The sequence below is a fragment of the Gossypium hirsutum genome, chromosome A13 (assembly GCF_007990345.1).
Source record: "Gossypium hirsutum isolate 1008001.06 chromosome A13, Gossypium_hirsutum_v2.1, whole genome shotgun sequence".
Classification (NCBI taxonomy): Eukaryota; Viridiplantae; Streptophyta; class Magnoliopsida; order Malvales; family Malvaceae; genus Gossypium; species Gossypium hirsutum.
The window spans coordinates 105805867-105827540 of record NC_053436.1 but is presented as its reverse complement, the minus strand read 5'-3'; the positions used below and the strand labels follow the sequence as shown (position 1 = coordinate 105827540).

The 21674-nt window shown below is 32.0% G+C and overlaps 1 protein-coding gene, 1 long non-coding RNA gene and 2 pseudogenes across 4 annotated transcripts; 2 read left to right on the top strand and 2 right to left on the bottom strand.

The window, feature by feature from the left end:
• Positions 1–475: 475 nt before the first annotated feature.
• Positions 476–2060, top strand: LOC107894818 (ethylene-responsive transcription factor ERF003-like; annotated as a pseudogene).
• Positions 2061–3123: 1063 nt separating this feature from the next.
• On the top strand, positions 3124–4406 carry LOC107894819 (uncharacterized; annotated as a pseudogene).
• Positions 4407–8910: 4504 nt separating this feature from the next.
• Positions 8911–11341, bottom strand: LOC107893459 (deSI-like protein At4g17486). Of its 3 annotated transcripts, none has more exons than XM_016818458.2 (4): positions 11263–11341; positions 10912–11085; positions 10180–10467; positions 8911–9534 (listed from the first exon to the last, which is right to left on the bottom strand). In XM_016818458.2, exons 2-4 carry the CDS (start codon positions 11048–11050, stop codon positions 9257–9259), a joined length of 705 nt encoding a protein of 234 aa, XP_016673947.1. In that variant the 5' UTR covers positions 11051–11085; positions 11263–11341; the 3' UTR covers positions 8911–9256. The 3 variants fall into 3 exon arrangements, with proteins under 3 accessions (XP_016673947.1, XP_016673946.1, XP_040941519.1); XM_016818457.2 differs by having other exon boundaries at positions 11226–11332; XM_041085585.1 differs by having other exon boundaries at positions 11252–11293.
• Positions 11342–16530: 5189 nt separating this feature from the next.
• On the bottom strand, positions 16531–17783 carry LOC107894820 (uncharacterized). Its single transcript, XR_001683268.2, has 2 exons — positions 17199–17783; positions 16531–16896 (listed from the first exon to the last, which is right to left on the bottom strand). It is a non-coding gene; the product is annotated as an uncharacterized lncRNA (long non-coding RNA).
• Positions 17784–21674: the final 3891 nt, after the last annotated feature.

Here is a 21674-nt window from a genome sequence, read left to right as displayed (position 1 = left end):
GTCAAGGTGGAGATTGTTAGAATTGTGTGACCCAAATTCTAAGAGATTGCTTGCAAGTCAAGTTAAACAAAAATATATTTTCTTTCTAGAAGATTTAGTATTTATTAGTATAATATATTTAGCATTTATTAGTATAGTTTATTTGACTTACTAATTTAGCCTATAAATAGGCTCCTTTACAATCTTAGAATAAAGAGACACCCATTAGATTAGAACTCATAACACATTCAGAGAATTTTGTGTTTACGTTTGAGGGTTCTTTGTTTTTCGGGTTTTCGGGGTTTAGTTTTTATCTCCATCTTTTGTACTCTTCATTCTTTTGCCATTATAGTAAATTTATCTTTGCCCGTGGTTTTTTATCCTCTTTTGAGGGGTTTTTCCACGTTAAATTTGTGTGTTCATCTTCTCAATTTCTTCTACTATTTTTACTTGTTCGTTGCTTAATCGGGACGATCCTAACAGATATGTTGAAAGATTTTCCCTTTTGCTCTAAATTCTAAAGAACATCATAAGCTTTTCTATTGTCTGTTCACTTATGGAGCGATTGGTGTATTTGCTCAAGTCATTGTTTCAAACATAGCAAAACCATTCATGAGGAAAAAAGGGTGATAAAATCAACAGTCCAAAATATACTAAAATCGTTTTGTGGAACAAAAACTATTATTATAATCATGTGAATTGATTTGGGTCAGTTTGAAATTTCCAATTCCTACTAATTCAACAATCATATCACATGGCAATAAACTTGATTGTACTTAAAAAAAAATTGACCCTTGAACCCCTTATTTTCATGTTAAAATTCTAAAATCCAATTTGATTAACTCGAATCCAAATTCAATTTCATTAAATTTGAACCTAAAATAACACCAGTTTAAAATGATCACTTGAACTATTAGTAGGTTTATGTTTTGACTATTCAATTTTAAAAAGTTACAAAATGGTCACTAAACTAATCGAAAGCTCTCTTTCCATTTCCCTTCTATAATTCATTTTTTTTCATGAAACGGCTTTGAACAACACAAATCTGCGAACTAAAATCAAAACAACTTTCTTCTTCGATCTCTAACACTAACCATCAGATCGACTTGGATTTAATGTATGCTCTTCTACTCGTTGATGGATACTAATCCACCGTACCAATCATCGAATCGTCTTTTGGAGCTCAGTGGCCAAACTTTTATAATAAAAAAAACTTAGCAATCCAATAATTTAAATAAAAAACTTTTGAATAGTTTAGTGACTTAAATGGAAACTTTTGAATAATTCAATGACTGTTTTGTAACTTTTTGAAATTAAATAACCAAAACGTAAACTTACTAATAGTTTAATGACTAATGTTGCAATTTATCCAAATTACCTTATATCAATCTTGAAAAATCCAATGCTCAAACCTCAACGACCGGAACCCAAGATAAGCCCAACTTAAGCCTTTCATGCATGTTTTTTTTTTTTTTTTCTGTTCTTTGTGTGTACTAAATGAATTAATGCTCCATTTCTGCAGGAAAATTAGAATATGGCTGGGAACATTTGAAACGGTGGAAGATACGGCCCGTGCCTACGATGAAGCTGCTAGGCTTATGTGTGGATCATAGCTGCTAAAACCAACTTCCCTTACAATCCAACTGCACTTCAATCATCATCATCATCACCAAAGCTTCTTTCAGCAACTTTGATAGCTAAACTACACAAATGTTACATGGCTTCACTTCAAATGACAAAACAACAATCAGGGCAGGGGACACAAAACAAGGCACCAACTCCACATGTTGACAGCAACAATGGCATTGCTGCAGGGACAGACAATGGAAAGGGAGTTGTTAGTGTAGTTGAAAAAAGACCATTGCTGCCAGTTCAAGAGATAGAAGCCAATTGGGTTGTCAAGAAAGCTAAAGTTGAAACCACCCAACAGCTTAAACCTCTTGAAGAGGATCACATTGAACAAATGATTGAGGAACTGCTTCACTATAGTTCCATTGAACTATTCAATTTCAATGTTTAATACATTGGATGTCAACTGGTCTTTACATTTGTTTCCATGCTAATGGTATTGATTCGCTAATTTAAACCATTCTTAGCAACTACAAGCTATTTTTTTCCAAATTTCCAAGTGTTAGAGAACCTCTGTTTAGGTCGTAGTGTCTACCAGGTGACCCATTTGATGATGCATGTATTTACCTTGATGTTTTTGTAACTTTTCAAAGGGGTAACTATCATTAACATAACTCGGTTAGAATTAGAAATGTAGTCAAAACCAATCATGGTAATCCCACCAAGTGTGCTTGCATTGGGTCAATTGAGCCATACCAAAAAACAATTCAAAAAGGCTAAATTCCTTTTTTTCAGGACGAGAAAAAGTTTTGGTGACAGACACCCTTGAAAAAGGCCAAAATATTTTCAACCAGCTATGATTCTGGTGCATGAAAAACTAAAACCCCTTCAAAATTGCTTAACAAGAAAAAAGCAGAGACTTTTGTTTGTAGGGCCTATAACTTTTCAGACAAGACTTGATTCAAACAGCTGCTCTGGAATTAGGTTCATGGTGCAATGTATGGCAATGTCTCTGCTCTCTCACTCATGGACGATCATGTTAGTGCCAACATCCACATGGCTAAGGTCCTAGTCACACCCTTGACCCCGTAATAAGAAAAATGTTATTGGACCATCTAATGAAAAGTAGTCTTTCTGGCCTTGGATCAATTAGAGCAGCCAAGGGCTCTGAGCTTTGCCTTCAAGATTTATAGATGTTAATGTTGAGCTCAGCCTTATCATATATTGAACATTACTTGAGTTCACACAGCATATAAGGCACCTTTTGCCCCTTTTTTTTTTCCTAATTGTTCCTTCAGTTTTTGCTTTATCCATTTCCAGATGCATTTTGAGCTTGCATGCACCTTGAAAAGTATATATCTATGATAAAGGACTAATAAAGCACTGAAAAAAAAACAAAAACAAAAAGTATATACATAAGCCTATTACAATATGAAAGAGTCATTCGTGATTTATCTTTTCTTAACACATGCAATAATACTAAAAAAACAAGGCTGTGGGAATTTTTCTCATAAGCCTATTACAAACTAGTTGGATGTTGTTTATTTACCCAATTATATTTTGTAAATAGTTGCATATACTTTACATGGTACCCCAAGCCCCTGAAATTTAAAAGCTTAAACCTCTCACATCTTACAAGCTCAAGCTAACAAAAAATACAATGTCCGACCAATGCCACCACCATCAGTCCACAGCAACAAACACTTTGCCCCGCCGACACTACCACAGCAAACCTATGTTAAAACTAACATTGCTACAAGTCTACCACACAAGTCTCGGCCTTTTTTCCCTCACTTGGTCTCGCACCTTCCTCGACCACGGCCACTCTCTCCACGTCCACGTCCACCTCCACCCTTTCTCTCATTGCTCTACCTCTTCTCCTATTTCTCTCCCGGCCTCCCTTTCCTCCTCCACCCTCCATTTTCATCTCCCTATCAAACCCTTTATTTTTTGGAAGAAGTACGGATGTAAAAAACTTAGCACTCCCACAGTCCCTATTGTCTAAGTTTTCTGGGAACTTTCCAGGGCCAAGTTAGGATCCGGTCCTGAACCCGATTCTTGATTCTATATTGCTGTTGTTGTTGATGGAGAAATGACGCTTCTTGTTGGTGATTCCATCAGAGAAGCTTATGGCTTATGCTAGAACCAAAGCTTATAATAAGCCTGGGAGAAGCCAAGCTCTTGTTTTGAGAAGAGAACACGTACACGACAACGATGTTTACAACACGAAAGCTAGATTAGGAGGCAAAAACAGGGAGATCTCCATTGATTGAAACGTAAACGAGGATGCAAAGCTGTCTTTTAGGGTGGATAAAGAAAGTGTTTTGCAAATAAAGGGACTTAAATGGAAATTTAGAGGCCATGAGAGGATTGAAGTAGCTGATGGGGTGTGGATACAGGTCTCGTGGGACGTATATAACTGGCTGTTTAATCAGGGTTTGAACAAAGGGCAAGCAGTGTTCATGCTCAAGTTCGAAAACGAAGGCTCTGAAAATCTTGAATGGGACGTGAGTAAAGAAGTGGTGAGTCCTTTGAAGGAGAACGAGGGGGAGGTTTGGAGGCAGAAGAGTTGGCGTAGGTTTAGCATGAAAGGGATAGAGTGGAGAAAAATGGGGAAAAGCTTGGTGAGGAGTGGTGGAAGCTCGTTGTCTTCATCAGTATCAATGTCTCCAGCTTGTTCAGGAGGTAGCTTTTCGGTAATAGGGTAAGCAAGCGTGGAGGAGAGTGAGTTAAGGAATGCTCCAACTGGCTTCTCTTTGCTTGTATATGCCTGGAGAACTGAAGATAATCTCACGTTAATTATTTTATTTCTTGCTAACCCATTTGTTCTTCAACATGGCACAATAAGTAAGGGTTAAAAATATATATATTATTAAATGGATAAATTTAAAAAAAAATTAATAGTACAAGGTAATAGTAAGAGGATTAATTTGATTCAATTCTTATAATACAAAGACTTCTCAAATACATTATCAATGATAAAAATTAATGACTTGATCGATTTAACTATCACTGTTGAACCCCTTTTAGTGCACACGGCTTGGGACATGCCTGTGTGTCCAGGCTACGTGGGTCAAAAACACATTTTTTTAATTTTTTTTATTTTTTAAAAAATTAATTAATTTTAAAAATAACATGAAATAAAATTAACAAAATTAGCAATGTTAACACTTGGGTTGCCTCCCGAGGAGCACTTATTTAAAGTTTAAGCTCGACTTACCTCGTATTCGCATAGTCACAATGGCTCGTGAAGTCGAAACTCCTCTTTCTCATTATCAATTCTATTATCAAAATAAGGTTTAAGTCAAAGTGCTATTGACCTTAAATGTGCCAAATTCAGAATGAGTTACATCGACCGTACTGTATGGGAAGAAATTCAATACCGTAAAGGGATTTGATTCGTTTGTATCAAGCTCCGAAGTGGCAATTTGATGATCCGTTTGATCTAGCAGTACCTTGTCCCCAACCTTAAATTGGCTTGTTCCATCCACATGCTTGTCAGGGCGTCGTTTTGGCTCTTCATCATCTTTTCTCGGTTTCTCCTTGACAGGTGTCCGCCGTTCATCTAATTCATCGATTTGTAACATTCGTTCATTGTAAACCATTCTGCTTCTGTCTTATGGACTGGAACATGACTCCATTGTATTTTTCTGAGAGGTTTCCTGCAAAGAAGTTTGAGCCACATGGTTACTCATATTAACAGAACTTGTAAAATCATCTCGATCACTAGATGTCTTAACAGAATTACGAGCTTTGAGAGTAATCGTTTCGTCACCTACACGAAGTATTAATTCATCTTTACCAATATCAATAATAGTTCTAGTAGTTGCTAAAAACAGCCGACCTAGAATCAAAGGTACGTCACTTTCCTCATCCATGTCTAAAACAATAAAATCAACTGGGAATATGAATTTATCAATTTTTACAAGAACATCTTCAATAATACCTCTAGGAAATCTAATGATTCTATATGCTAATTGAATACTCAGCTTAGTTTGTTTGGGCTTCCCAGGACCTAATTGTTTAAACATTTTATAGGCATGACATTAATACTCGCCCCTAAATCAACCAAAGTATTATTAATATTCAAACTACCAATTAAACAAGGAATAGTAAAACTCGCTGGATCTTTCAATTTGTGGGTAGTTTATTTTGTAATATGCCTGAGCAAACTGCATTTAGCTCCACATGCGACAACTCATCTAACTTCCGTTTGTTTGCCAAAAGCTCTTTTAAAAATTTAATGGAATTGGGCATTTGCGAAAGAGCTTCAATAAACGGTAAATTAATATGTAAAAAACTCAATAAAACTTCGAAGGAAATTAAATGGAGATCTTTGATCTTGAAGGAGATCCTCTTCCGAGTTGATTCCAATGGCATTCTTCGAGTGTTCTCTTCAATCTTCTCTGAGTGCCCTCTTAGGTCTTCTTCTAATTGGTATTTATAGACTTTAGAGTGCTCGAAAAGCCTAAAATTTGAGTTTTTCCACGTATCTGAAAAGCAGGGTGCGATATCGATACAGGCTGGCACATGGGTGTGTGGCCAGCCCGTGTGAATCCTAGAAACAGCTCTATTCGTCTGATTTTGGCTCATTTTTTTGTCTTTTCGCTCCCAAATGCTCTCCTAAGTATAGAAACATGAATTTAAAAGATTAAAAGCATCAAATTCACTCATTCACATCATTAATCATCCAAAAATGCATTAAAAATAAGATTAAAATATGTTACTTTTTACAACTTATCAAGATGCACATGAGAGAAGGGTGTAGGGTGAACTCTTTCGCCAGTGGGTTACGTTAAATTTTGTGTGTTGATGAGGGATATAGTCGATCTAAAACGACACCAAAGGTGATGAGAAAATGACTTAAAGTTGTCAAGGTTAACTGTTTGACCATGTGATTATTATTGAAACCCAATCAATCAATCAATCAATCAATCCAATCTCCTCTAATTTTGGCCATTTATTTTTCTTTTGAAATATCCTAGAGATGAGAATTCGACTCCTCAAAATGTACTTGATCCGATTTGAACTATAATGTTAACTACATTTACATCTCTTTGTTTTCTAAAATGAGTATAAAGGTCCTCTTAAAAATTATAAAAATATTTATTTTTATAATAATTGAAAAAATTACTAAGTTTAGAAGTGAATTTAATTAAATAATATAATATTGATTTAAAACATAACATCATATTTTTTATGTGATGTGGCATGTTATCTAAACAAATACACTTAAATGATGAATAGAGCAAGAAAAGAATTGTGTGGATTAAATTATACAATATTTATACAAAAGAGGGAAAACAAAATAAGTTAAATCATTGTTGATAGGGTCGATTTACGGTATCAGTCCGTAAATCCTTGAAACTTACGGTGAAATCCCAACCATTCATTTTTTTTAATTTAATATTATAAATTTTAACCTATAATTTATATATTTTATAATTAATATAATTTTAGAAATTAATTTAATATTTTATTAGTATTCAAAAACTTTAAATAATTTAGTAATTACTTAAAAAAAATAAAAAGAAGAAGATTTGAGCAAACAACTTGGTGAAGAATGGGCTTTCTACATTGGACCTACTTCAGGGGCTGATCTTTGTTGGTTCAAAGATGGGACAATGTAAAAGATTTGAATATTTATAAATATCCATTTTTTTTTATATATTGGAACATTAAAGATTTTAGATAATATTTTAATTAAAGAACGTGCATTATTCACTTCTTCTTTTTTTAAATTCTTATTTTAAACTTTTTGGTACTATATTCATAAATTTAAATTTTAGCATAATAACTTATTTAACCCTTCAATTTTATAAAAAAAAATCATTTTAGCTCTTTATTTAATTTTTCGTCTTTTTTAGCGTTTAAATTTATCTTGTTTGTCAAATTACCGAAAAATATATATGCCATACCAGAAATTAATTAATTTTTTAAAATTTTCAATTTTTCAAAATAATTATAAAATTGTTTTTTAAAAATTTTAAAATTATAAAAAAATAGTTTTTATTATTTTAAAATTAACTAATTGTTAATGCGGCATACAAGTGAATTATCACCTCAATAAAGTTAACAGATATTATGTTTTTCATATATTTTTGGGATAATTTGACAAGCAATACAAATTTAAAAGCTAAAAATAACCTTTTTTATAAAATCAAAATACCAAATAAATCATTACGCCTTAAAATTTTTAATACTATCACACCCAAAATGATTTTTAAAAAGTCAAGCTGCTAATTGAACTTTTAACTCAATTGATATCATTATTATTGCAACAATTAGTAGGACGTGAATTTCAACATACTTATAAATATACATAAATATTGTAGGGGCGTAGCTAGTAGGGACCCCAATACCCCTAAAATAATTTTTTTTATTTAGATCCTTTAAAATATTGAAAATTTTAAATTAGTAAAAATAAAATTATATTTCGACCTTTAAAAATGATAAGAATTTAATTTAATCATTTAAAAATTATAAAGATATAAATTAATAAAATGATGAAATTATATTTTTAACATAATAAAAATTACAATTTAATTTTCACCCCTAAAAAAATTAACTTCCTCTATATATATGAAAAAGTAATTTGATTTGGGGTTTTTTATGAAAGGCATGTTAATTTTTTTATTATTTTAATATTTTTTTCCATGTAGGTAAAAGATGAGATTATTGATATAGAATTTGGAATTTATGAGATAAATTAGGAATTAGTTTATATGTTTTAATTTTTTAAGATTTTATGTTTTTTTAAATTTATTTTATGTTTTTAATAAATAATAAAAATGAAATTTATTTTGAACTTCTATGAAAAAAATTATCTTTTTTGATAATAATTAAGTTGGCGTGTTATTATATATATTATATTTTAAACCAAAAATGTTTACTTATTTAAACCAAAAATGTTTACTTATTATCTTTTTAAAGTAATAATAAAAATATTCGTATTTATTTTGTATCGTTTATGTTATGTTTTTGTTATTCTTTTCCAAACTTATACGATTCGGATGGGGAATGGGGAGAAAATATACTGGATGTGTCTCCTATCAAATAGACACCACCAATGCCACCTATCAGATAGGCACAACTAATACCGCCTATCTGACACCCTCCATTGGTGCCGCCTATTTGACACCCTCCACTACTAAAATAATATATATACATATATATTTACTGTATAGTGCCAAAAAATGAGAGTAGTGCCGCTTATGCACCACCTTCCACCCATCCAAATGTACTATTTTAATACTTAATTTTATAAACATCCCATTTTCGCATTTTTTTTATAACATTCCAGTAAAAAACCCTAGATTTGGAGTTCAAACAAGTGGGACCTTTGTGGAATCAAGATAACAGTGACCAAAGGTCCCCACCGCACCAAGTAGTACACGGTCAGGCCATAATCATTCATTCACATTTAGAACGTTAGCCGAAACACTATTTAATGGGCCATATTCGTTACACTTTTAATAGTCTCTGCCTCTCCATTACCAAACATCCAACACTTCTCTAACACAACACGCTTTTGACACTTACGTCATTTGGCAACCAGCACAGACCACGATGAGAACCAACAAAATAGATATTTCCCATTCACAGTTAGCCCATCAAACAATAACAGCTCAAAACATGGTGGGAGAGGGGCAGTAAGAACTATTTGCATTTGTGAACCCTTAAAAACCGTACCAACTGTCGGACTTTTTTAAACCTTCAAGCTCAAACTCGAGGTCGAAGATGTGTGAATCAAAGATGATTGTGATGAAGATCGAAGACGTCGCTTTTGTCTACCGTTTGTTGTTGTTGTAGAGTCAGGAGGACAAGTCAAAGAAGGGGGTAGAGGGGTAGTGGAAGAAGGTATATATCTATTCGAATGGCTTCTCAGCTTCTTCTTCTCTACCTCTTGACCAGGACTTTCGGATCTAACTTGGCGAACCTTCGTCTCGTTCAACCCTGCTGGGAGAACACAGTTGCAAAGGAAACCTATACCATTCGCCACAGCCAACATCATCAATAGTTTACATAGAGCAATCAAAATTGGTGTTAATGAATAAAACCAATACTTGTTTCTCACTGAAAGAATGATACTGAAGATGAACCAAGGGGGTTGGCATCCAAGTTACCCTAAGTGAGTTCTCATCGAGATTACATATCCGGTATAAACACGGCCAGCTAATATACGTGTTGTTATTTTGTATTCAACAAATATTTTGGTATCAAGAGATTTGAACAAAAAATCGGAATATTAGTACAATAAACCAGAGTATGCATTCTGAAAACTGCAAAAGATTAAAGAAGTTTAAGCATGTAGGCGTGGTTTAGAGCGTGGTGTTCATGCAACAGGCCGAGAGCATCACTCGACAAAGCTCCTACTATAGGAGTTTCTCGGTTGATATGCAAACAGTTACTTTACGGCTTATGATGAGCGGTTTTAGTCATTTCCTAAATGCATGAAACTAACGTAATTAGGATAAAATGCAGAAGAAAGCAAACCCGAAATGCTGTATCACTTTCTCTTCTATTGCATACATCAATCTTCTCAAAAACCAATCTATCACCTATGAACTAAGATTTTAAACGGAAGTAATATAATGCCACAAGCAAGAGATGGTCGATTTGTTTTCTTACCCAATCTAGCAAGACGATTAACCCAACGCGGAATCGGCTTCCCTACCAACTGAATACACACATCATTGCAGAAATGGTTGCAGTTCTTGGTGATGAGATGGTACGAATTCCCCGAGTACTCTTTAGCAAGTTTCTCCATGAACGAGCGGACATCTTTCGGACCTAAATCTGTCCTTCCAATCAAAATAGATTTCCTAAATGTGAAACCAGGACATTGCTTTGGTTCCACTTCAAAAATTCCAGTCGTTGAATGCTCATGCGCTCCAAAACCATATTCAACCCCATGAACTGTATATACCAAGAACCAACCATAGTCAAAACCCTACATCTACGAAAAATAAATTTTTACCGACTTCATGGATGCCATGTAAATGCTATAATATCCATCGAAGTTCATCTTTTCAAGGGACTTGAATTCTATTTAGCAGCCAACAGTCAGCTTAGTTAGTAACTTAGTATTACTAAACAGTAACACATTCAACAACAGCTTCCTTTTATATATAAATTTTTCAAAATTTTCCCTTAATTCACTGATTACAGAATTACAAAAGCAGAAAGTCAAACAAATTTCTCATCAACCAAACAGACAGGCCATTAAAATCCCGTTATACCAGTAATTAAAAGGAAAATCTAACGACAACCCATTTTTCCTTTCCCGTTAACTTTTTAGCAACACCAAAAAGAAAGAGAGGAAACTTTACCAAATTTAAAGAAAAAAAAAAGAAGCTTTACCTTGAACACCAGAATGATAGATCCCAAGGCCAAACCAATAAGCGTATCCATTAATCGGAGTCAAATCATATACATTCAAGTAAACCGGAACCGACCCGACTTTCTTTTTCCGGGGCATCAACACCATTCTACAAAGCATTTTTTCCCCCTTCTTTTGAAATTACCCAGATCGCGCTATACAAAAAAGAAACGAGGGGTAAGCTTCCGGAGGATGGGTGTAAGAGAGAATTAAGAGAAATAATAAGGGTAAACTGGGAAATCTGATAAAAATATTCTTCCTTTTTCCGGTTAGAAAAGAAGGAAAATATATATACTTTAATAGAAAGGAAGAATCTTTAACTTTGGCTGTACCGAGAGAGAGCCGAAAGGTGAGCGCACCGTCATCTTAAGGATTCTCCTCGGCGGTTTTTTTTTAAATAAATAATTAATTAAAAGTTTTAAGTTTATATATATATTTATATAATTTTCATTAGCTTAAAATTCAAGGAAAGTAAAAGATGGGGCCCCGACAGTTTCCCGTAATTACTCCAACTGCCGCTTTTTACTTTTTTTTTTTTTTTTAAATTTTGGTGTTCTGCTTTACAAAAGCCGTGCCGTGTCTGTATGTATGTGTTAAAAAATGGTAATGGGATTGTTGAACCGGGTTTGAACCGGATAATATAAATTTATTATTGGTAAAAGATTATTATTGTATTTTTACGTGATTTTTGTTATGTGATTAGCTAATAATAAAATAAATTATACTATCATTACAATAATTAATAATATTATCAATTTAAATTTATTACTTATATTATATAGTAATTAAATTGTATAAATTAAAGTAGAGAGATTAAATTATAAATTTCAAGGTTAAAATTAAAATTAAATCTCATATGTATTTTATTTTATTTTTTTTAAACGTTTAAGATCTTTGATATAATATATGAGATAAGTTAATGTGATAATTTTTTAAGAGGAAAATTGTTAATCTATAAAACTGAAATCATACACGGATCCTCACCCTGTGTCAAGAAATATATTAAAAATCGAGTCAATGATCAATAGTCAAATTAATCAAATCATCAATTTATTTATTTATTTATTGATCCACCAAATCAACAATAATTAAATAAAATAAAAATCTTAGTTCAATTGTGTGCTTTTGTCCTAATTTTTAGTTTCTATTAACTAACATTGATTTTTTTTAAATTCAATTATATATTACCGGTCTAATCATATATTTTCCAATTCAACCAATTAATTCAATTTAATTCTAACATTGTATTTATTTAATTCGACATTATTTATGTCGTATTTTACATAGATTTTTATAGTATAAATTTTCGAAAAAATTTTAAATATTATATAATATTTTGATTTTCCGAGGTGCAGTTGAAAAAAGAAAATTCAAAATTCAAAAAGAAAACCATAGAACTTAGGAATGGAGTATTGAAGTTAACATCGTCATCTTTTCAACACACCTCCTTTTGTCTGCTTCATATGATATTGGCGACAGGTTTGGAACTTCTAAACCGTGTGGGATTCAAGGTTTTTAGATATTTTGCAAGCACCAAGGTTGTATTTTATATCTTTTATCTTTCTAATAAATTATTTTATGAATATTTTCTATCACATTATTTATAGTCTATTTCTAATTATTTAATGATATTTCAGTAAATTTTCATATGATTGATACAATTTTGATAAATTCAAAACTCTAAACTCAAACATCGAACCTAAATTCTAAATTTGGAACCCTAAACCTTAATTCTAAAATCTTAAACTTGGGGTTCGTGATTTAAGATTTGGGTTTGAGATTCATGGTTTGAGTTCAGGGTTTAAATTCAGGTTGAGATTTCGGGCTTGAGGTTTGAGTTTGGGGTTTACGGTTGAAGGTTCGAGATTTAGGGTTCGAATTTGAGATCAAGATTCAATGTTTGAGGTTCGGGGTTAAGAGTAAAAAAAATACCAAAATTATATGTCAATGACATGAAAAAAAATTTGTTGAAATGTTGTGGAAAAGGAACATAGATGATGTGGTAAGAAAAGTCCGTAAAATAATATATCCTTTTTATTACAATTATTTTAATCTTTATTTTTTTAATATTTTTTTCTTTCTTAATTCAAATTTTCATTTAATCCTTCAAGATAATAATTAAATTAAATTTATCATTTAGTGTTTGGGCTAATAATTAAATCCACATGAGGGTGATATATTGTTTTTGGTAGAAATTGGAGCTATTTTAAGCTAAAACCAATCACAAGACACTCTCTCTAAGTTGAGTAAACATGATCAATATAACAACTGTAAGCATTTTCCATTACCCAATTTTGCAAAAGGAGTGGAAAAAAAAAGGCTGTGTTAGGCTTGAGGCGGCACCACCTTCAGCCAAGTTAATTTAGCCATATAGTAGTCTTGCAACACATGCATCACAGTTTCCTTTGTATCCCCACATATACTCAATTGGCATACTTTGATATTTTCGACCATAACTTGTCCTGTCTTTGCCAATTATCACGAGTAACAAAATTGTATGCATCAAATGCCCCTTGCCAACCATCTCTTTATTCGTTAGTCCGGTCCATCGGAAGCATTCGGAGGTAGAGTTTCAGAGACCTGGTCAAGAACACTAGCGAGATTACTCCATTTCCAATTTCTCCCTATCTCCACAAGCACCCTATCCATCTATCCAAATAGTTGGTGACAAGGGCTTTAAACAAGCCAATCTCAAAAATCTAAAGTATCAATAAAAAATTTATTTGTCACTTCATCACCCAATGCACTCCTTCAAGCTATCCCATACACTCATTAAAGATCTCCATATAAATGAGTAGCTTGTCTTATCGATATTTGATGGGCATGCCTCCAAAACAATATACTTACTTTGTAGGACCTTTACCCAAAAGGCCTCAACTTTACAGATTGATTGGAAACCAATCTTCATTGTAAAAGCCTTGCCACTAGTTGACAAATCTCTCCCCATTTTACTAACACCATTCATACAACCCTACATGAAATTTCTTGCAATTTTTTCAAATCTCCTTTTACACGTAATAAAATTGATTGTATAAAATAGTTTAAAAGGGAGTGTTTTTGTATTTGGTGAGTTCATATATTTATTGGAATCAACAAATGTCACTAAATAGTTGAATGTTAGGGATTAGAGAAATGAGTTAAGGTTTTTACACGCCTACACTCTAGCTCTTTTTAATTGTGGTGGTATTGACAAGGCATGAGACATACATAGATGATTATATTAGCCGCTTGAATCAATCAACTACGTACCTCACTATTTTTCAAATTTTGTATCACATAGGTATTAAAACCGAAACCAAATAAAAGGAAAATGAATTGTAGGAATTAAATTCAATTGAATCCATAACATTAATATATAAACTTATCTAGTTTAAGTAATACAACAGAAAATAAAATATATCATTGATCATTTGATGGTGCATTAAATCTCCGCAAAAAATATATCATTGCTGCATCTTCTAGTATTATTGTTGTTTTGTCATATGAGAGATGAAAACGTAACTTTCTTAATTCAGCTAGTGTGGTAGAAACCGACTTTCATTAATTAAAGATGATTTTGTTGACAAACAAGTTTAAACCCATATTGTTGCAAAATTGAACAATAAGAGAGTATTCTAATGTTGTTGTATCCTAAACATCGTGTCCTTGTTCAAATCTTAATAAGCAAGCAATCACTATAATATGCTTGGAAATTATAATTCCGAGATACTTAGGCATGTTGGTTGGCTATAGTAGAAAGTTTTAATGCCTAGGTTTTAAAATTAAGCTTTTAATAGAGTTTTTAAATAGAACTCGGCACTTACAAATATCGAAATAAATTTAAATGTTATTCTTTATCATTATAATATTATTCTTTACATTTTAAATATTTTCCAAAAAATTTAATACTCATAAATGTCTAAATGTTATAATCATTTTACAATAATTATCTTGATTCAAACTGGACATGATAAATTGTCACAATGTTAACATCTTCCCTAAACTCTCCATTCATAAATATTAAAATATCTTTAAAAAATTATGGATGAAAAATAATATTGAAAATCATTATATTTAAGTACAAAAAAATAGCTGTTTTCCAGGAAATTGTTGGGAGAACGTGGTTAAATAGTGACAAAATCGTGAATGTGCAGTGGAGGACAGAGTGAGAAAAGATGTTAAGTAAATGATTTGGGGTGCATGCAACTGGGATGGAGACAAACACAAACAAATAATTGTAGGTCCAATTATTATTATTATTATTATTACGTTTAGGGTTTAGCATAGCAGAGGGAGTAGGTTGGGAAATCAAGTAATGTTTGCCTAGGAAATTTAGGTCCTTTCCAATTCATCTATTTTTCGGTGTTCTGCTACTGTCTGACTCACAAGCAGGCATGCTTCTTGTTGTTGTTGTTGGAATGATGGGGTCATTCACACTTACTACTTTAGCCCCCAACTCAAAGCACTGCCACTCCCTGCCATAACCTTTATCAATTATTAGTTTATTTAAAAGTTTAAAACTTATAATATTTTAGATTTAAATTTTATTGTATACATTTTTATTGATTTTAGATATAAAAAACCTTTATAATAATATAATTTAATTTGTAAATATTTTAAAAATAAATTATTTAGTTTAGAATTGTTTACCAAATTAATATAAAACAACAATTTTAATAAATTTAACACTAAATTGTCACTATTCATGGCAATTTGAGAATCTCGAGATAATTTTTAGCTCCAAATGGCCACTATTGGTGGCTATTTGTGATCCCAATATGACACGAGTTTTGACAGAATAGAGAATCCAAAATCTCAAATGTGCCCCATGTAATTTAGCAAAATTTTCAATTTGGTACCTAAAATTTTTAAATATCCAATGTGGCCCACGTACTTGGTCTAGGGGAATCAAAACTTACTAAGACGAGTATTTAACTAGCTAACAAATCAATTAAGTATCATAGGTGTCGAAACCCTTTTTATTTTGAAAACAATGGGGATCGACTTTTGAAAATAAAAATGTGGAGTCGCCACCAATCTTTTGGTTTAAGTGTGATTGGGCTACCTATTAAAATGTTTTGTTCCATTAAAAATAATTTTGGTTTACATAAAATCAAAAATCAAATGGGTTCGGGAGTTGGTTACGCATGAGGAAGGGTGAGCACCCTCATCACGGCCAAAAAAAAATTGGTACCATATTGACTTGATGCTATCCCTATATCAAAGATTTTTAAAGAAAAAAAATCTTTCAAAGCCTGATTCTTCAAAATGTGTAAATAGTTTAAGTTAACTGTCAAAATTCCCTCGTCTCAAAGATATGCAACATCATACTCAGCACGATTGGATACGATCCTTTATACCTTTAAAAATACGATTGATTTTTGATTTTTGAAAACTCGTACACTAAAATTATAAAAGGTTATCCAAATATTTAGTTCACCGAAAAATCATATCCAGCACGATTGAGCACGATTTCTCGAATTCCCACATATTGGATATTGTCTTATTTCAGAATTTTTGAATAATAAGGAAAATTGAAAATTCGCTCAAAACACATTTATTTGTTTTAAAATAGGTAGAAAACTTAATGTATTGTATCGAAACATTTACATAGAAAAGGATTAATGAACAGGAAATAATATTGTAAACAGGCCAATTTGTCCGACCCGTTACAAACAAACCAAAAACAAATAAATAAATAAATAGAAAAAAACCCACAGTCCATTTAATGTCTTCTTACGAGCTAATACCTATTACAAGCCCAAACTAATATTAAAACCCAAGACCCAATAACTAAATCTAGACCCAACCCCAAAATTACATCTGCCCAAATAGCCCAAAAAATTTTAGAACAAACAGAAACCTAGGGTTCTCTCTCTCGCGCCGCAGCCAAGCCTCGGCCCTGGCCTCCGTACCCTCCAGCAGCCACGCACACGCGCCTCCGTACGCCAGCCCAAACCTGTACCCGAGCGCCAACGCACCTGTACCTGTGAAAGCAAACAAATGACAAAACAATAGCAGCACATACCCAATGCGAAAGTAAAGAAAGAATTTTGTATTTTTATTTATTTATTTCTACCATTTTCGATTATAAAGCCAGAATTTTAGTCTTTGTAAAGGGTTACACGCATACAGAAGCAATAGAAAGCAAAAAAAACAGAGCAATGTGATTTTCTGCTTTGAATCTCTGGGGTTTATTACGTTTTTTTCTCTCTCGATCTGCTCCATTTGATTTTCTTTTTCATTCTTTGCATCTAAATAGAAGAAAAAGGAAAAACAGAAACTTTACCTCGTGAATCCACCGTCGATCCTTTCTTGCTTCGCCAAAATCGAAGTTAAAAGGGGGGCTTTTGAGGCCAAAGAGTGACGAATCGAAGCCGAAAGCATGAGGCGCCATTCTTGATGGCGGTTTGATGCTTGAAAGAGGGATTTAGGTTCGGCTACAGGGGGAAAGGGAAGGCTAGGGTTCGGGTGACAGGCTTAAATGAGCCTTTATAGCGATTCAAAAACGCTGCCGTTTGAGCATGCCTCTATAGCTCTAAAACGGTGCCGTGTAGCCAAGGCCCGACCCGATCCGGTTTGTCACCCCTGGGACTCGCGCGTTTTCATGGTGAGGGGTTATTTGCAAGCTGGATCCTTCCCCTTTTGCGCCTCATCTCAATCAGCCCGCATTCTTGTTTCATTTGTTTTTAATTTAAACTCGCGATTTGTGCTCATTTGCAATTAAATCTGCGCCTAAACGCAGCACTTTGGGATTTGGCATATTACCAGTTTTAGTCCCTTTGCACTTGCGCGCATGGCATATGGGTCCTTTTCGTTATTATTGTTTTATTTCCTAATTTTCCCCTTTTGTTTTAGTTTAATTTTGATTAAGTCTTTTTGTTTTATAGCCCTTTTTGCTCTTAATTAATTATTTTTACTTTTTAAACAACTTTGGTAATTGCAACTTCATTATTGTAAATCTGATTTTGTAATATTATTTCAACATTTTGTATACTGTTTTATATATTTAATTTGTAATAAAATTCATTTTAGTTTATATGCTATTAATCTTATATTATTTTGTACATACAACTTCTTTTGCATTTATTCACATGTTTTTATACATATTTGTTGTTTAAAAGGAAACTACATGTTTTATATATCATTTAAATATCATATATGAGCATTGGCATGTATATATATATATATATATTAATCTGTACATTACTAGACCCACGTATTTTATAACAAAGTTATTTTTATTTCATGCATATCATTAATATGATATTATTTTATCTACATATAATTTCCTTTGAACATATTCTACTATATATTGTATTGACTTAAAATTTCACATTTAAATACTATTTTTATATACATGTACATATGTTTCTTTAAATCTATTTTGTGTCTTGTCATATATCTTTGTTATTCTTTTGTATTATATAGTATTTAAATTATCATGTACTTTGTCAACTTTTAAATGTATTTGTGTTTAAAATATTTTGCATGCAATTCGATTCAAACTTTCATTCTATAATATCCATTTCAAAAAACTATATATCTATCCCTAGTTTTTTTTTATATACAAATTTGACAACCTACATTTCATGTGTCCATTTATTCGTCGTTATCTTAAAATAATTTTATACCATATTACTTCTTTGATTTGCATTTTGTTTTGTGTATCTAGTAGTAGTCATATTACATTATGCCAAGCATGTTATCGTTGCATTATTTATTTATTCATTGTTTTTTATTGTCATGTTAATTATTCTCCATGCAAGATTGAAATTGAGTTATATTTCCAAGTTAGTTATACTTAGTTGTAAGTGTTTGTTAGTTGGTTAAATAGATTGTATTGCCTCCACTCTTCCATTGTCGTATTTTATGCGTACACATATTACCCCGTATCATTGTTTTCCACTTGGTTTATGAAATGCGGTTTTATAAAATCCAAATTTTTATGATTAATTTTGTAACACCCCCTACCCGTATCCGTCGCCGGAATAAAGTATGAGGCATTATCGAGAAGCACGAAACACTTACAGATAATTTAAATACATTTTCATAACAATTTGTTTCGATTTCATACTATTTCATATTTAAGCTTTATTCACCAAAGTATTTGAAATATCATTTTTATGCAAATAGTACACATGAGGTACATAATTCCATAATTATGAATGAACACATTTATCAAACATATTCCATATTTTTATATATATCATAGTTTCATATTTCCATGTATCAATTACCATCACTTCCTCGTATTTCAGACAAATACGTGTAACAATTCATAAATATGCAATTCATTAACTCTTCCTACCAATCACAATTTAAATTGCCAAATCACTTATTGAGCCCAATTTCAATGTTCACTAAAATCTATCATATAAATTTGGATGTACATATTCATCAATAAATTCCATGTATAGATATCATCATCTCATATTTCCACATACATTTACTTTCTACATTTATGAAGTCAAATAGCATATACAAGACATACCAATGTATTTCAAGTACATTTTCATGATATTTCATTTCAAACTCAGATTATTTCATACTAGAAGTTTTCTCATTAACTCATTTGGAATACCAATTCATACAGATATTACACTCAAGGCGTAGACATATATAATCACAAATGAACTCATTCATCAACCAAGTTTTATGCTCATGTTTCATCAACTCGTATTTCTTTATGTCGTATAATTCCATGTAATACTTACCAAACTTCTTCAAATTAGTGAACATCTTACGGAATTGAGTACTTCATTTTCTCGATGCCATAGTTCAACTATGGTCTTACACATCTTCACATAATGATGTCATAGCCCAGCTATGATCTTACACATATTCATATATCGATGCCATAGCCCAGCTATGGTCTTACACGTAATCACATATCACATATCGATGCCATAACCCAGCTATGGTCTTACACGAATCACATATCTCACTGATGCCATATCCCAGATATAGTCTTATACAGTAGCATATATCACACCGATGCCATATCTCAGATATGGTCCTGTACGGAAATCACTTGTCAGTTGTAGCCGAAGCTACCACTATTCACTAATCAGGTAGCCGGTACTACCACTTTTCACTGATCAGGTAGCCGGAGCTACCACTTTTCACTGATTAGGTAGCCGGAGCTACCACTTTTCACTTGTCATTTGTCATTGATCAGATAAGTGTAGCCGAAGCTATCACTTATCACTTTCACTTTTCCTTGATCAGATAAGTGTAGCCGAAGCTATCACTTATCACTTGTTGCCATGGTCCAACCATGGTCTTTTCCTTTCAATTCATCTTGTCACTGAGCTGAAATGCTCAATTTGATCATTTATTCAATTTTCATGCTTTTACATTATTCACGATTTTATCATCAATACATATGAAATAACACATCATGAAATTCATAAAATTAACAAATAATCACTAAAATTTTAGCCATATAAACTCACAAGTTCAATTTTTGTATCATAATGATAATCATAATTTCATAATAAATATTCCAAATAAATCATTATATTATTTCTAATTCAACACTTATCGATTATAATCGGGCATGTGATCAATTTATACACGAGTCATTCATATATATATATGTATATTTTTCCTCCTCCTCCTCTCCATCCACATCATTAGTATAAACAACACACTTGTAGGTAACATTATCCATAATTTTCACTATCTACTTATGTGAATATTCAAGCTGCCCATCTGTGTCATAGTCACTAAATTATTTTTATCTTGAGCTACAGAACTCCAAATTAAGATCCATAAATTTTCCCAGAAACTAGACTCATATGTATTCTTACCATAAAAATTTCATAATTTTTGGTTGGGCCAATTAATACAGTTTATTCATTGAAGTCTCCCCTGTTCTGCTGCCTGACAGTTCCGACCCTTCTTCACTAAAAATTAATTATCTTCTCGTACAGGATTTGAATGATGTCCTCGCTTGTTTCTATTGAAAATAGACTCATTCAGGATTCTAAATATATAAATTTAATTCCATAATTATTTTTATCCATTTTTTTATGATTTTACAAAGTCAGAACAGGGGAACCCGAAATCATTCTGACTTTGTCTCACAAAATTCATCATATCTCATGATTTACAATTCCATTGCTACATCATTTCTTCTATAAGAAACTAGACTCAATAAGCTTTAATTTCATATTTTATTAATCCTCTAATTCCATTTATACAATTTTTGGTGATTTTTCAAAGTTAGACTACTGCTGTTGTCCAAAAAATTTTAGTGCAAAATGTTAATTTCTATTTTGCCCCAAATTTCACAATTCATACAATTCAGTCTTTGCTCAATTAACCCCTCAATTAAGATAATTTTCTAAATTAATACTTTTCCTAGAAATTATAAGTTATTTCATAACTATTGAAATTCATAATTTCCACATAAAACTCTAAATTCAAACTTTTTTACAATTAGGTCCCAAACATTCACTTTCTATTCAATTCTTTCAAAAAAATCAGCATATAAACAATTTGAAGCTCTAATTCCATGTCAAATCAACATATAATTCCAGCACATATTCATATAAACTTTCAATTTCTTTCATAGAATCAAAAACTAATGAATTCAACAAGTGGACCTAGTTGTAAAAGTCATAAAAACACAAAAATTTCAAGAAATAATCAAGAATTGAACTTACTTGAAGTAAAAATATGAAAAACCAGCTTAAGGTAACTCTTCCATGGCGTTTTTTCTGATGAGAATGCAGAAAAATAAAGAGAAATCTAGATA

Coding starts and splice junctions, on each gene's coding strand:
- LOC107893459 (XM_016818458.2), bottom strand. CDS start 11,050: ATGCTTTGTAGAATGGTGTTGATGCCCCGGAAAAAGAAAGTCGGGTCG. Junction 10,468..10,911: donor CTATCATTCTGGTGTTCAAG/GTAAAGCTTCTT, acceptor TGGTATATACAG/TTCATGGGGTTGAATATGGT. Junction 9,535..10,179: donor TAATCGTCTTGCTAGATTGG/GTAAGAAAACAA, acceptor CGAATGGTATAG/GTTTCCTTTGCAACTGTGTT.